The sequence below is a fragment of the Aquila chrysaetos genome, chromosome 8 (assembly GCF_900496995.4).
Source record: "Aquila chrysaetos chrysaetos chromosome 8, bAquChr1.4, whole genome shotgun sequence".
NCBI classification, from domain to species: Eukaryota; Metazoa; Chordata; class Aves; order Accipitriformes; family Accipitridae; genus Aquila; species Aquila chrysaetos.
The window spans coordinates 29,416,013-29,428,628 of NC_044011.1; the positions used below are offsets into that span (position 1 = coordinate 29,416,013).

General features: G+C 44.4%; 1 protein-coding gene and 1 long non-coding RNA gene across 3 annotated transcripts in view; one reads left to right on the plus strand and one right to left on the minus strand.

Annotated features, from left to right (window-relative positions):
* The window catches only part of PCSK2 (proprotein convertase subtilisin/kexin type 2), a 114,501-nt gene extending 108,724 nt beyond the window's left edge, over positions 1-5,777 (minus strand). The window contains exon 1 of the mRNA XM_030021976.2: positions 5,288-5,777. Coding sequence (XP_029877836.1) covers positions 5,288-5,458 — 171 coding nt within the window. The 5' untranslated portion in view covers positions 5,459-5,777. The remainder of the gene's footprint in view (positions 1-5,287) is intronic.
* LOC115344537 lies at positions 4,476-11,645 on the plus strand. Of its 2 annotated transcripts, XR_003924555.1 has the most exons (3): positions 4,476-5,119; positions 6,759-6,824; positions 7,677-11,645. It is a non-coding gene; the product is annotated as an uncharacterized LOC115344537 (long non-coding RNA). The 2 variants fall into 2 exon arrangements; XR_003924554.1 differs by lacking the exon at positions 6,759-6,824.
* Positions 11,646-12,616: the final 971 nt, after the last annotated feature.

Below are 12,616 nucleotides of genomic sequence, written 5' to 3' on the forward strand. Positions count from 1 at the left end.
GTATGTGCCCCGTGGTACGCCTGGATTCCACCTGCACAGAGCTGACAAGGGTCCTGCCAAAAGCAGATGGCTGCTCTCCCTGTGTCTCCCCAGTTACTTTCTTCCAGGGCTTTTCTGGAAAAGGGAGCTCTCCATCACCACCCAGCAGTGTGCCTTCCCACAGCAGGATCAAACTCTTCCTGCTAGTCAATTGCTTCTTCCCCCCAATTTAAACACATCGGCTCAGACTATCTCTTGGAAACTGAAGCATTCGCTGTTGTGGTGAGATGACCTATTGAAATCTCAGTAGTTGCACAATTAGCATTTGCATGGAATTTACTTTTTCTTATCTTAGTAATACAAAATTGCAAGAGTGAAATCTAGAAAATTAAAGCTCTTGGTTTCCTCAAAAAACTTACATTGTACCTTCCATTTCTAAGAGGTTTTTCTATTTCCATAATATAGGATTACTTTTGCAAACAAACATCCTTTCCTCTAGGCCAGCACAAAACACAAAGCTAATTAATTATTAAACATGTATTAGTGCATGGAAACACTGCAGCCTGAGGCTTCATCTCAAGTCCTTGGACTCCAGTGGGTCCATGCAGGGAGACCCTGGCTCTCTGCCTCCGCTTTGCATGGGGTGCTCCAGTGCTCCAGTATCTGTTTCCACACTGAAGCACGTCTGCACCCTCCATGCTGCCTTCAACTAGCCAGAACTAACACTTTCATGAGCGCTTGGGTTAGCAGCACGTGTGCAGGCAACACAGGCTTGTTTATCTGCAAAGCATGGACCACCACGTATGTGCACAAATTGGCTGGTTAATATATATGTGTACACAGGCTCTGCGGGGAGCCTGGCTAAGAATTCACCCTTCTTTCTTTGTCTTTGCTACCTACATAAGTATGAGGGGAAAAGAAACGAGAAAGATACGTATATATGTATATATAAACACATATCCATAAACACACATGCAGGCCCACATCCACAACCAGCACTTTTTACATGCACAGAATCGCATCTGTCTATCACAGTGCATTCTGGCCACGCAGAAGCATATCCTGACACCTTAAATATCCAGCTAGGCAAACACCTCTTCTCCAGATTTAGGGGCTGATCTACACAGGAAGGGATTTTCAGGGCTTGAGCATATAGACCCCAGGATGAAATTTTCAGGATCCCTGAAGAAGATCCCAGCAAAGAGCTCCCAAAGCTGCAAACCCATTATTCTGCCTCCTGGTCTGCCTTCGACACCACATCAACTCCCAGCTCACAGACTCCCAGCCTAGATGCAGAACTAGGCTGCTGCAGCAAGAAGTCTGGCTTCTTTATATGTTAAGTTTTGCTTTTGATAAGTCCATATTTATGGAATGTAAAAAAAAAAAAAAACCAAGCTCCCAACATTTCATCCAGAAATTCCTGGCCAGCTCCAGAATGCTTGGTCCTCAACCAGCAGCCTCCTAAGCAAAAATGGGAAGCAGAAAAGTCACAGCTGCAAGAGGTACCTTGGGTTTTGCAAGATTTAGAGGGAGAGGTGATCAGGTGATACATCAAGGAAAAAACAGACCAGCTTTGTAGAACACAAAATTCTCCATGTTTTGAAACCTGCGTTTGGTTCTTATTTTAAAAGCTGAGGCCACTGAATGCTAACTGTTTAAAACCCTTCACTTCAGTGCTACCAGAAGTGGGATATTTAGCTATGGCATTTTGTAGATTGTCTCGGTCTCAGTGTTGCTGATGAAATGGAAAGAGATGTCTAAACTCTGATCTCCAATTAGGAGACCTTTCTGAATGCTTCTTCCAACTCCCCTTGTTCAAAATGAATTAAGAATTGCAAGGCAAGGTTAGAAAGCAGCTTTTTTCAGCCTGCATTAAGATATGTATTCTGGTGGCAACCATGCCAGGAGGCAAATAAAATAAAGAGGGAAAAAAAAAAAAAGTTGTTCCTTTTGCAGTTCTCACAATTTAACATGTAGCTATTAGGGGTGCATCCTCATGACTCCTGAATGCTTGAAGGTGGTAAGGCTAACCATTTTAAGAAAAGAATATGCTTTATCACAGTATCTCTTTCACCAGGAGTACATAGAATCAATTTTAGCAGGTACAAATGGACTGAAAAATTGCAAATGTTAAAAAAAAAAGTCAAAGAGCACAATCGGAGTTACAAAGAGGTCTGTATTTGGGATTAATTCAGGGAAAGTTAAAGAAAAATTGCTCAGTGTTTTTGAGACTCTGTAACATGTTAGGATCCTAGATCTAAACACAGGCACCTGTTTACATAAGTACCAAGCCCTTCTTAATCAATTCATCAAGCACTGAATTTAAAGTACACATTTTAGCCCACCTGAAGTCTTGCAGTGGTTTCAGAATGATGGTAGGAAGCATGGCCAAAGAATCAATTAGGAAGTGCATTGCACAGTTCATAACATTAATCTTCAAGGCAGTACTTTCTCTTGTATTTCTTCAGAAATCTGCTGTTCAGTAAATGTAATATGCACTTGCTCAGAGATTGTTTGTTATTAGGAAAAAAACATGCACTAAAAATATGTAATTTAAAAATCAGCTCCCATAAAGTCATGTTAAGAGAAATCTGTGATACATAGCACACATAAAAGAAATCATGCTCATATATGTCTTAAATCCACACACACAGAAAAAAGCTGAATGCCCTTGTGGTCCTACTAGGAAAAGTCCCTGTGTTGAAATAAAGGTGACTATTTTCAGACAACAGCTCTTCTCCAATATGGGTAAAGGTAACTGGATTTGGTTTAAGTAAATAACTCATTATATTATCCAAACACTATGTGTGGTTGAAGTATGCAAAGATCAGTTCTCCTTGTGGTATAATTTGGGGTTTTTTCTGGTATTTTTTAAATATTTCATTAGACAGCATATCTACACATTGTACTTTCCCCCAAGAGTTTACCACTAACAGCTCTGTTTCCATACACATGCACAGCCATGTTCAACTTTCTGCACTGTTGTTATTGCCATGAAAGCTGAGTCTGCAGACTGTAAGCAGAGATGCTAGACAAGCCTGATGATAGCAAAACAGATTAGGAGACTCTTCAGTTCAGCAATACTGAAGAGACACGGGAGTAGATGGCACAAGCTTTTATTAACGGCTGACTATTGCCACCCAAGCCCCGTTACAGATTTCCCCTGCAGAACGGAGATTGCTATCAGCCTCTCATGGATTATCCTCCGACACAGACAGCTAAATACCAAACCCTATGAACTTCTCTATTCCCTAAAATTACTGCCTTGCAGATAGTAGAGTGCTATTTCCTCGTGCATTTGTGGAGGAGGGGTGGGAGGCTTTCTAGCTTTTCAGGGACTGGGATGATGTAACCCAGAAACCTCTTGGGACAGCATGTGCTCAGTACAGGAACCACCGCCACCATCTGCCCCCCCGGCCCCTGCAAGCACACGCACATCACGCCACAGCTCTGCTAGGCTTCATTCCTAGAGACGCTGGAGTGCACGGGAACAGCCCCCCCCGTGGCATGTACTGGAAAGCAAGTAGTCTCCCCTCGCACGCCTGGGGGACTTCCCTCCAGCTCTCTGCTGAGATGAGCTACAAGACTTAGTTCCATGAAGAATCTGTATGTCTCCTAATGTGCCTGAAGCACCCTGGGGAAAGGCATGGTGGAGGGGAGAGGATTCTAACAGCCCAGAAGCCGCATTTCTTCATCCTACAAAATCCACTCTCTCCCTATCTCTTCCTCACGTGGGTCACAGGATCATATGAAAGCATCTAACAAAAGTAATAAGAAATTCAGCTATGCAGAAAAGTACCCTGCCCTCCTCATAAGGGCTTATCTGTCAGATATCCCCAGGATACTAGGGAGGGAGTACAAACAGTAAAGGAATAAAAAGGGAAAACTGTTGACCAAAGAGCCATATCTAAATTTCATGTAATAATACCTAATCCCCATAATGGATCCTTTCCCAAGGGCATCAGCAGCCCAGCTCTGTCACTATCAAGGCAAGGCTGTGAGCCCAAAACAAAAGCATCTTATCAGCAGCAGGAGTTGGCTGTGGTCAAAGCAACAATGAACTTGACCTCGTTTCTCTAACGAGTTCCCACTGGAGTTCAGACAAGGCAGCCCAAGGGAGAGAGTCTCACTTCATATGCTTTTTTTTTTTTTTTTTTTTTTTTTTTTTAAATCAAAGTCTTAAGCCACTTCACCCATCCAAGGCCAGGGTGCCATTCTCATTCATTTCCTTAGAAATAGGATCAGGCTCTCATTGCATAACTACCAGGGAAAGAAAAAAACAAAACCAAACAAGCAGCAGCAGCAGCAGCAGCAATGCTCACAGCTCGCTTTTCCCTCCACACTCCTCCAAGCCAAGTGCTGCCTGGGCATTAAGTCTGCCAGGAATCGTATTGACCAGGACACTCTACTACCCTCTCCCTGTCTTCACCCCAGACCTGACTGTACCCTGAAATAGCTAGTGGTCTAATTATTATTTGAACAGGAGACAATTCTAGTGGAGCTAGGCTCCCCAGGAGCCAGGAAGAGACTCCCTGCCACTGTGGCTACCTCGGATTTCCTGGGACCTCAGGAGAGAAAACAACCTCCAATGGCACTTGGAAGTTTCCCAACTTACATTCATTAGTGACAAGCACAGATTGCTTATCATGCTTAATATTAAGCAGCTGCTTCAGCCTGGAGGCATCCTGTTTTTCAATGAGAATAACAGGGATATTAAGAAGCCACCAGCCTCACAAACTTGAGTGTCAAAACCCCTACGAAATCTTCCATTCAAATTGCGTGCAAGCTTCTGCATAGAGATGCGGCTTTAATTATTTTTTAAGTGCTCCGAGCAGTTTCAATTACAGCCGTGCACAGGAAGCCCTGGGCGGCCCCAGCCGCTCCTGCGCCCAGCCCCAACTCCCGACCCCGCAGGATGGGAGCTCAATTGGAGGATGTTTACACAGTACGCCAAAAGGCACCGAGCTGCCATGTGGGAAACTCCTCTGCTTTCCAGTCCAAGAAAATCACCCTTCTGGGCCACTACCGAAGTGCACTCGCAACGGCTCTTGGCACCGCTACTCCTAAAATCCCCTCGGAAAGGGGAGTTATTAACGCGGGGACAGCCGGGACGCGACCCCGCTCCGTCCCTTCTCCCCAGGTAAGTCGCGGGCAGGACCCTGCCGGGGGGGACCCCCGCGCCGCCGGGATGCTCACGGGCGGACGCCGTATGCCCTCAGCCCAACGTGAAGGGCACGGCACGGCACGGCACCGCCACCAATCGCCTCCGCGCACCTCCCCATCGCCGCGAGCCTGCGCGGGGGCTTACCTTCCGCACCCCGCCGAAGCCGTGCTCCGCCGCCACCCGCTCGGCCTCCGCCTGGCCCCCGCCGCGCAGCTCCACCAAGAAATGGTTGGTGTAGACGGCTCCCCGGGCCGGGGCACCGAGGAAGAGGAGGAGGAGGAGGGCGACCCGCAGCAGCGGCGGCCCCGCCGGCATGGCCCCGCGCTGCGCGCCCGCGGAGGCAGCCCGCCGCGCCGCGGGGAGGGCGCCGGGCGGGCGAGGCGGGGAAGCGCCCAAAAGATTGGGGGAGGGGGGGAAGAAATTAAAATTTAAAAAAATTAAAGCGGCGGAGGCAGGAGAGGAGCTGGGTGGCGGGGACCGGCCGGGCTGCGGGGGGCTGCTCCGGGGTGCCGGCGGGTGTGTGCGAGAAAGCGTGTATGTGCGCGCTGCCAGCTCTGCATTCCCAGCCCCTCCTCGTCTCTAATTCAGCGGCGGCCGGAGGGAAAGCACCAGCCGGGAGGGGAGATTGCCGCGCTGCCAATCATGGGCGAGGAGGATCGCCTCTGCCCCCCCAGCACGCATCTCCCACACAACCTCCCGCATGCCCCACGGCCCTCGCAACACCCCTAACGCCTCCCCTAGACCCCTCGCGCCCCCCTCTACATACCCCACCCGCACCTCACACCACCAACACACCTCACAATCCCCCCCCGACAGAGCCCCCCCCCCCCCCAAATTACACCCGTACACCACACACCAGCCCAAGTTCAGCACACACAGCAGCCCCCCCATACCCCCAGCCTGCCCCAGTCGCTCCAGCTCTTCTTCCCGTGGGGCTGGTGGGGGAACCCCGAGTGGAGCCAGACACCCGCCACCCACAGAGCAGGAGCCTATATGCAGGTGACTGTAGGGTCAGGAGGGCTAAGCGCTTTGGTAAAGCCCACACAGCCAGGGCCAGCACCTGGCTTCTCTTTTGGACCCAGCAAACACAAAGTGGCTAGGAGTGCCCACAGCACACCCATATCTAGCTTGCGCCCTGCACCACCCACTCATGGGGCAATCGGCAACATGTTGCCATCCCTCTTTTTGCAGAAGCCAAAGCCCAGGGAGGTGGTCAGGCAGACCTAGGACAAAGTCAGGGGAAAGCCTCAGGTCTAGGGCCCCCCACTCTGCTCTGAGCACTAGCCCACATTGCCAAGCAGCTCAGCTCTGCAGGGACATGCAGGAGTCCTGGCTCCCTGAGCAGTCCCCAAACATGAGTTTGCAGGGAAATCACTGGCAGGAAAGCACATAGGCATGCCCTGTGATGAGACAGCCAAGGACGGGAAGCGTTCAGGGCGCTGGTGCGATTTCAGAGGTGGCAGCACGTAAGAGGATGGGAACTCAGTTCTGTAAAATATAATCTGCCATCTCCAAAACTCCAAGTGGAAATGAACAGTACACAATATGCAAGTTTATGTCAAGGTATAGTTTAGCTTGTTCCTACAGATCTGTTTGTCAATTTGTCATGCCAAAGGTTAATCCTTTGATGGATCCCTGAACAGTTCCCTGGGAAAGACTCGGAGCACAGAAAGCATGGAAAGTTAGTACTGCCTTTAAAACAAACAAAATGATAGATTTACTGTAATCTATTCAAGAAATGGTCAAATGGAGTACAGAACTTAAATCAATCTGGGAAAACAAAGGAAAACATCAAAGATCACAAGTGAGACTCTTCCATTATCCCGAAATGCTTTAGAAAATGACAGAAGAGCTCACTGCATGATTGTGAATCCAAATGAGCATTGGTTTGTCATGAGAAATTATTGATTTCCTTCCTCTGGATAAAAGAAAATCCTTATTCAAACAGAAGGGAAATGGTAACTTGGAGCCTGATCTAAAGCCCATTTAAATCAACAGAAGTGCTGTAAATGAATGACTGATGTCGAAAAAAAATCAAACACAAGGGAAAGGTAAAACATTAGAAATGGCACAGTAGAGAAGGAAAACATCTTTGCAGCCTCATTAAGAGACTATGCCAATACAATTCAGCTTCTAGTTGCCTGTTCTAAGCATAGACAGTTATTAAAAACAACTTTATATGTTATTTCTTTAAGCCAAGTTATGCGTTTTCATCAATATTCAGCAACACCTCTCCTTACAATATCTTTCTGCATATTAAAGCAGATCCTGCTGCATGACATGTTTCCAGGTGTCTTGGGGCCCGTGAGACTCTCAGGTCAGTAATACCTGCTGGTGCCTGCTCAACAGCTGATGGAGGCCCTACTGGTTTCCATCCACAGCTGTTTCTCAGGATCAGAACTAAAGGAAAATAAAAAAGCAGGGGAAAGGGATTTTCTCTGCTTTAAATTCCTGTCTATGAAAATATATATATGCCTTTCTTCCCCCAGAGGTCTTCCCATGGTTGACATGCCTCTTTCCATTTTCTTGCCAGTCCATAGAAGGAGGAACATCAATAACAAAGGCAATGGAGCAGCCCTCCTGGCTCCCTCAAATCAGCAAGACAAGATCCTGCACACAGTCAGAAACCAGGACCATATGACAGGTCTGGGTGAGGAGTGTGACTAAATCATTTACTGCATATCTTCTGACATCCCCAACTGCCGGCAACTCTGCAAGTTGGTGCCACTGAAGAACTATATGGCAGGGACATTGCAATGCTGAGGAGATAGCACCAACTGGCTCTAGCTTATAAACTCCACAATATAGAGCTTTGATGGTTTTGTCTAGGTGATGATATTTAAAAAAAAAAAAAAAAAAGATATTACATTGGGGTTAAAATAACAAGAAGAGAAAACTCAGTTCAAAGAGGCCATTTAAAGAAAAATGGTGATTAGGAGTTGATGATTATAAAAGTTCAAGACCAGACTAGACCACTGGGATTTCTAACCTAGCGCTTTATGTAAGCTGTAGTGTTTATCTGTATTAATTCTTGCTTCTGGTTCGTAGTCCTTTTTTTTTTCTTAGTGTACGAATCTTGAGTTAAGAATCAAGGCTGATCTATTACAGCTATTGTGGAATGTTCCAACGATTCCTTATAGCCATTTGTAAAAAACTGTAACTCTGCCTGTCTTTAGAATACTGATTGGTCCTGCATTGACTTCTCGGTGTTGTTTTTATTACAAATTTGTCCATAGAACTACTGAACTTTTATTGAACTCTTCCTCCCCAGATGGTAGCTTTAAGGTTGTGATGGTAAAGACAACTAGATAGCACTCCTTGAGTCTCTGTGTAAGGCATATTTTCCATCCCTACAACCATTCCCATTAAATCTTTTTATTCCTTGAATTGTGAACCATAGCTGCATCAGATATTTTTTCAGCAGAGGTCAGGCCAGTGCTAAATCAATGTTACATCACATTTCTCTTCTTACTGGGTACCCAGTGTTTCACCAGCCAAGGATTTCATTCAGTCTCCTTACCACTGAGTCTCCCTGCTGTGCAGCAGAGTAGCCATGCTAACTTGTACACCTCATCTCCTTCAAGCCCTCTTCAGGACTGCTGCTCTCTAGGGTGGGTTATTATAACCAGCATGGCCAATGATCTTTGTCACTATGTATATATTATCCTACTTTATTGAAATACACATAATTTTCATGCAGCTTTCCAAACAATCCAGATCACTCAGCAGTCCTCTCATAGTTTACAACTTCCTTTTTCAACCTACTCACTTCATCAGTAATGAATTTACATTGATGTACTGGATTTAGCAAGATCTTACAGAGATCATTTCTTGGCCCCAGTCCTCCAGAACCTCTGCAGAAACAAAGCAACTTCAGCAATGATTCCGACTTTGTAATTGTTCTTAAGAACCTAGCATTTAATCAGTTTTTAGTCTGTTTCATAAAGGCCATCTTGATTTTGTATCCAATTTATTCATCGACATGTCATGCGATATCATGGCTCTCCTGGACACAAACAATGTCATAGACATAATGGATCAAAAAAACTGCTTTTTTTTTTTTTTTTTTTTCCAACTTCATCAGTTGGTCCAGTAAAAGAGACTAAGGTTCCCCATAAATTTTGACACATCTAACAGAATGCAAGTAAACAACGCTTCTAGTTTTACCAATCAAAACTACAACAGTGTTTAAAAAGTGATATAACACTAGTTTAACAACTCCAGTTCCCAAGTGGATTACTGACTACATTTTTAAACAACCATTAAATTACTACAATTATTTTACAAGTAGTTGGCATTCAGTAGGAGGTGAACAAAGTACTAACATACACAGGAGGTGTTTCTTTCCCTGGCGATTGCACAGGATGGTACCATGCCAAGAGACCAGTATGTCAGAGGAAGTTGTAAGAACTCACCTCCTCGCTGTGGAAGTCAACCAAGTCCTACTTACAAGATTTACATTGCTTTCATCTTTAATTGTTCGTCCTAGCAGATGTGCGAGCAGTAGCATTCTGAAGAGGTGGAAACAGAATATTGCAGTCATCAAATTTCACCTTACAAGAGAGTGAAACATACAAACATCCCTCCACTAAAGTCTGAGTCTCTCTTAAACCTATCTTTCTGAAGCTGTGAACTGAGCATACAACCATGCTTTAAGTGGACTCTGGAGCAGTCTCAAAGATAATACCTACATTTGGAGCAACAGAAATGGGACTAAAAAGGCATGAGAAGAGATTTCAAAAGAAGAGAATTGGATGCATAGTTAAGAAGCTCACAGTTGAAAGAAAGTGAAACAGTATTGTTTGACAGTCTTGTTTAGAAGTTACTAGGACAGGGAATGAACAAACCTATATGAAGAAAAACAAGAATTAGAGCCTTATATTCTCTGCATGTCAAGAACACCAGGGAACCTGTGTAATTGAATGTACAGTATGAAAAGAATAGAGTGAAATGCTTTCAGGAACTGCCACAGCAGTTGAGTTGACCAACTCACTGCTATGAGTTGGCTCACTTCAGCTACAGGATAAAAGTCACTTCAGAAAGATTCCAGAATAAGCACTCTAAAGGTACATCTATTTATCACCCTTGCTGTGGATCATCTTATGACAGTGTATAAGAACAAGCTTTGAACTGGTTTGTTTTGATACTGAGCAGCACAGGTATGAGGAAAGCAAAGCAGAAACCACAGTAAATGAATTCAGAGAGAGCACAGCTACATTGCTCCACTTTGGGCTGGTTGCCAAATAAGCCGTGACTGTCTTAAAGGGGGTTTTCATAAAACACATCTGGGCCATTTGAGCACAACAGTGAAAAGATGGACGTATGAGTTACTGTAGCAAACTGATGAAGCCAAATAAAACCAGTGTTTCTGTGCAGAGGTTCTAGATTAAAGAGCTTGGGATACAGTTATCTTAGATGACTTCAAGATCATTTACCCTATTTAAAAATACTTGTCTGAACATTTTCATTGCTTTATACTATTGCAATATTTTATTATTGTTACAAATGTATTAACAATGGCAGCATTATTTACAGGCGTACAGCTCCCAATCTGCTATATATGTTAAATGCTGTTAGTGAAGAGAGAGGGCTACAGCAGGCACCACTTTGTATCTAAGATATGTGAACCCAAGAAGGTTGACAGTTACCAGGCACAGGAATTAAGAACCAAGATGAAATATTTCGTGCCATCACTGTGTGGGACTGCATGGACTTTTCAAGCATAAAGGACACTTGAAGACTAGAAGCCTCATCCACAGTTTCTGGTTACTTAGACTTTAAGTTGCAGGCAGAATCCTCTCAATGCATGTTTAACTATACAAGTGTTATACTGCCAACTGTCAGAGTGAACAAGAACTGTATGCACTAATTTAGTGACATGATACCAGAAACAGTAAGGAAGAGTATAAGAACTGGTTTTTTAGCATCCATTAACTGCAGGCCAGCTGGGCCAAGCAAGGAGGATGGGAGAAGGAAAGGTGTAGTTTCCTTCTCAATCAGTTTTGGTTTTCTTTCATTTATTACCTCCAGACATAAGGAACAATAGAGGGGCTGGTAAGCTATGTGGTGTCTGACAGGCAGGAGGTGGAAACTGTTGCTATAAACAGTGAAAGCAATCTCCCATGCTTACTTTACAAGTTTACAATCCGAAATGGACAGAAAGAAATAGCTTACATGTAAAATACATGTTCACAAGCCAGAAGAATAAAGCCCTTGAAAGAAGAGAGCATTTAACCAAGCATTTGAGTGTGCTTAAGTTTAGGCCCATACTGAAAGCCTCATGGATTTCACTGGGACTACAGCATGTACGTGTCTGCTAAATGGGAATATGATTTCCCATGTGCTGAAGTAGTTTCCTGAATCTAACTCTTAGCCACTGCTTAATGTCCATGTGAACAAATGTTCAACTTAGGCAGCCATGGCATGGCATGGCATAGAGGTACTAAAAGTAATGAAAATAGGTGGTTCATTTGTATTAAAAGGATATGCTTGTCACATTTAACAGGCTTGTTTGGGTTTTATGCTTCTGAGTTCTTTGTGGAAGACCATGTCTGGCTCGAAAACAGGTCTGTGCAAATGATACTAGAGAACTAGAATTGCTCAGCAGAGTCAGTTTGGAGCAGATGGTCTTACTGACATTTTAGAAGATAACAATGGGTGAAAGAAAGCTCCTAAGCAAGACCTGGAAATACTAGCGTAAAAAACAAAAACAAAACCAAAACCCAACAACAGCAGCAGACTTAAGGAAAAAGGACAAAAAAAAGGTCAAGGTAAAAAGATGTCTGAAACCATGGGAATGACTGGGCCAAAGGAAAATGGCTTTATAGGTGGAGTTAGGGACAGAGGTCATGCATCAGAAGAAAGACTGAAAATGGAACATCAAAAGATCCAGCAAGATGGTCTCCAGGAAATCCACCCAGATGGATGATACAGCTTTCATGAATTACTAACAAATCTAACTGTTTGCCTCAGGAAGCTCCCAACTGTGTCCCAAATGAATTACAGAAAGGCTCAGGGAAGATAGGGAAGAGAGAGCAGTAGTTGCAGTTCAACTTTGAGCCCTTGTAATTGTTCATCTCTTTGATAAAGAGAAATGGGTGACAACATACAGGTGTGGCACAACTAATAATGAGCTTTTCAGCTTTGGTGGAACACTAATTGTGAAGGGCCGAAACGTGGGACAGAACACCTGTCCACCAAAAAAAGCAGTTCATTGCAATAAGGAAAATAAACATTTCCAGACTTCATTGTATAAATATCCTTGTGATGGAACTTACTTACAAAATTTCTGTATTTTCCATTTCATATTAAAGCCTTGCAGCCCACTGAAAAGTAGAGGCAAAGACAGGGAAAAAAAAAAAATATCTCCACCATTTCTGGTGGGCTGCTTTGATCACTTTTCTCATAATTCAGCTGCCAAGCACTGCCAGAGTTAAGTAGCTTGGTACATGACTGAGGTGAATTTGTCTGTGC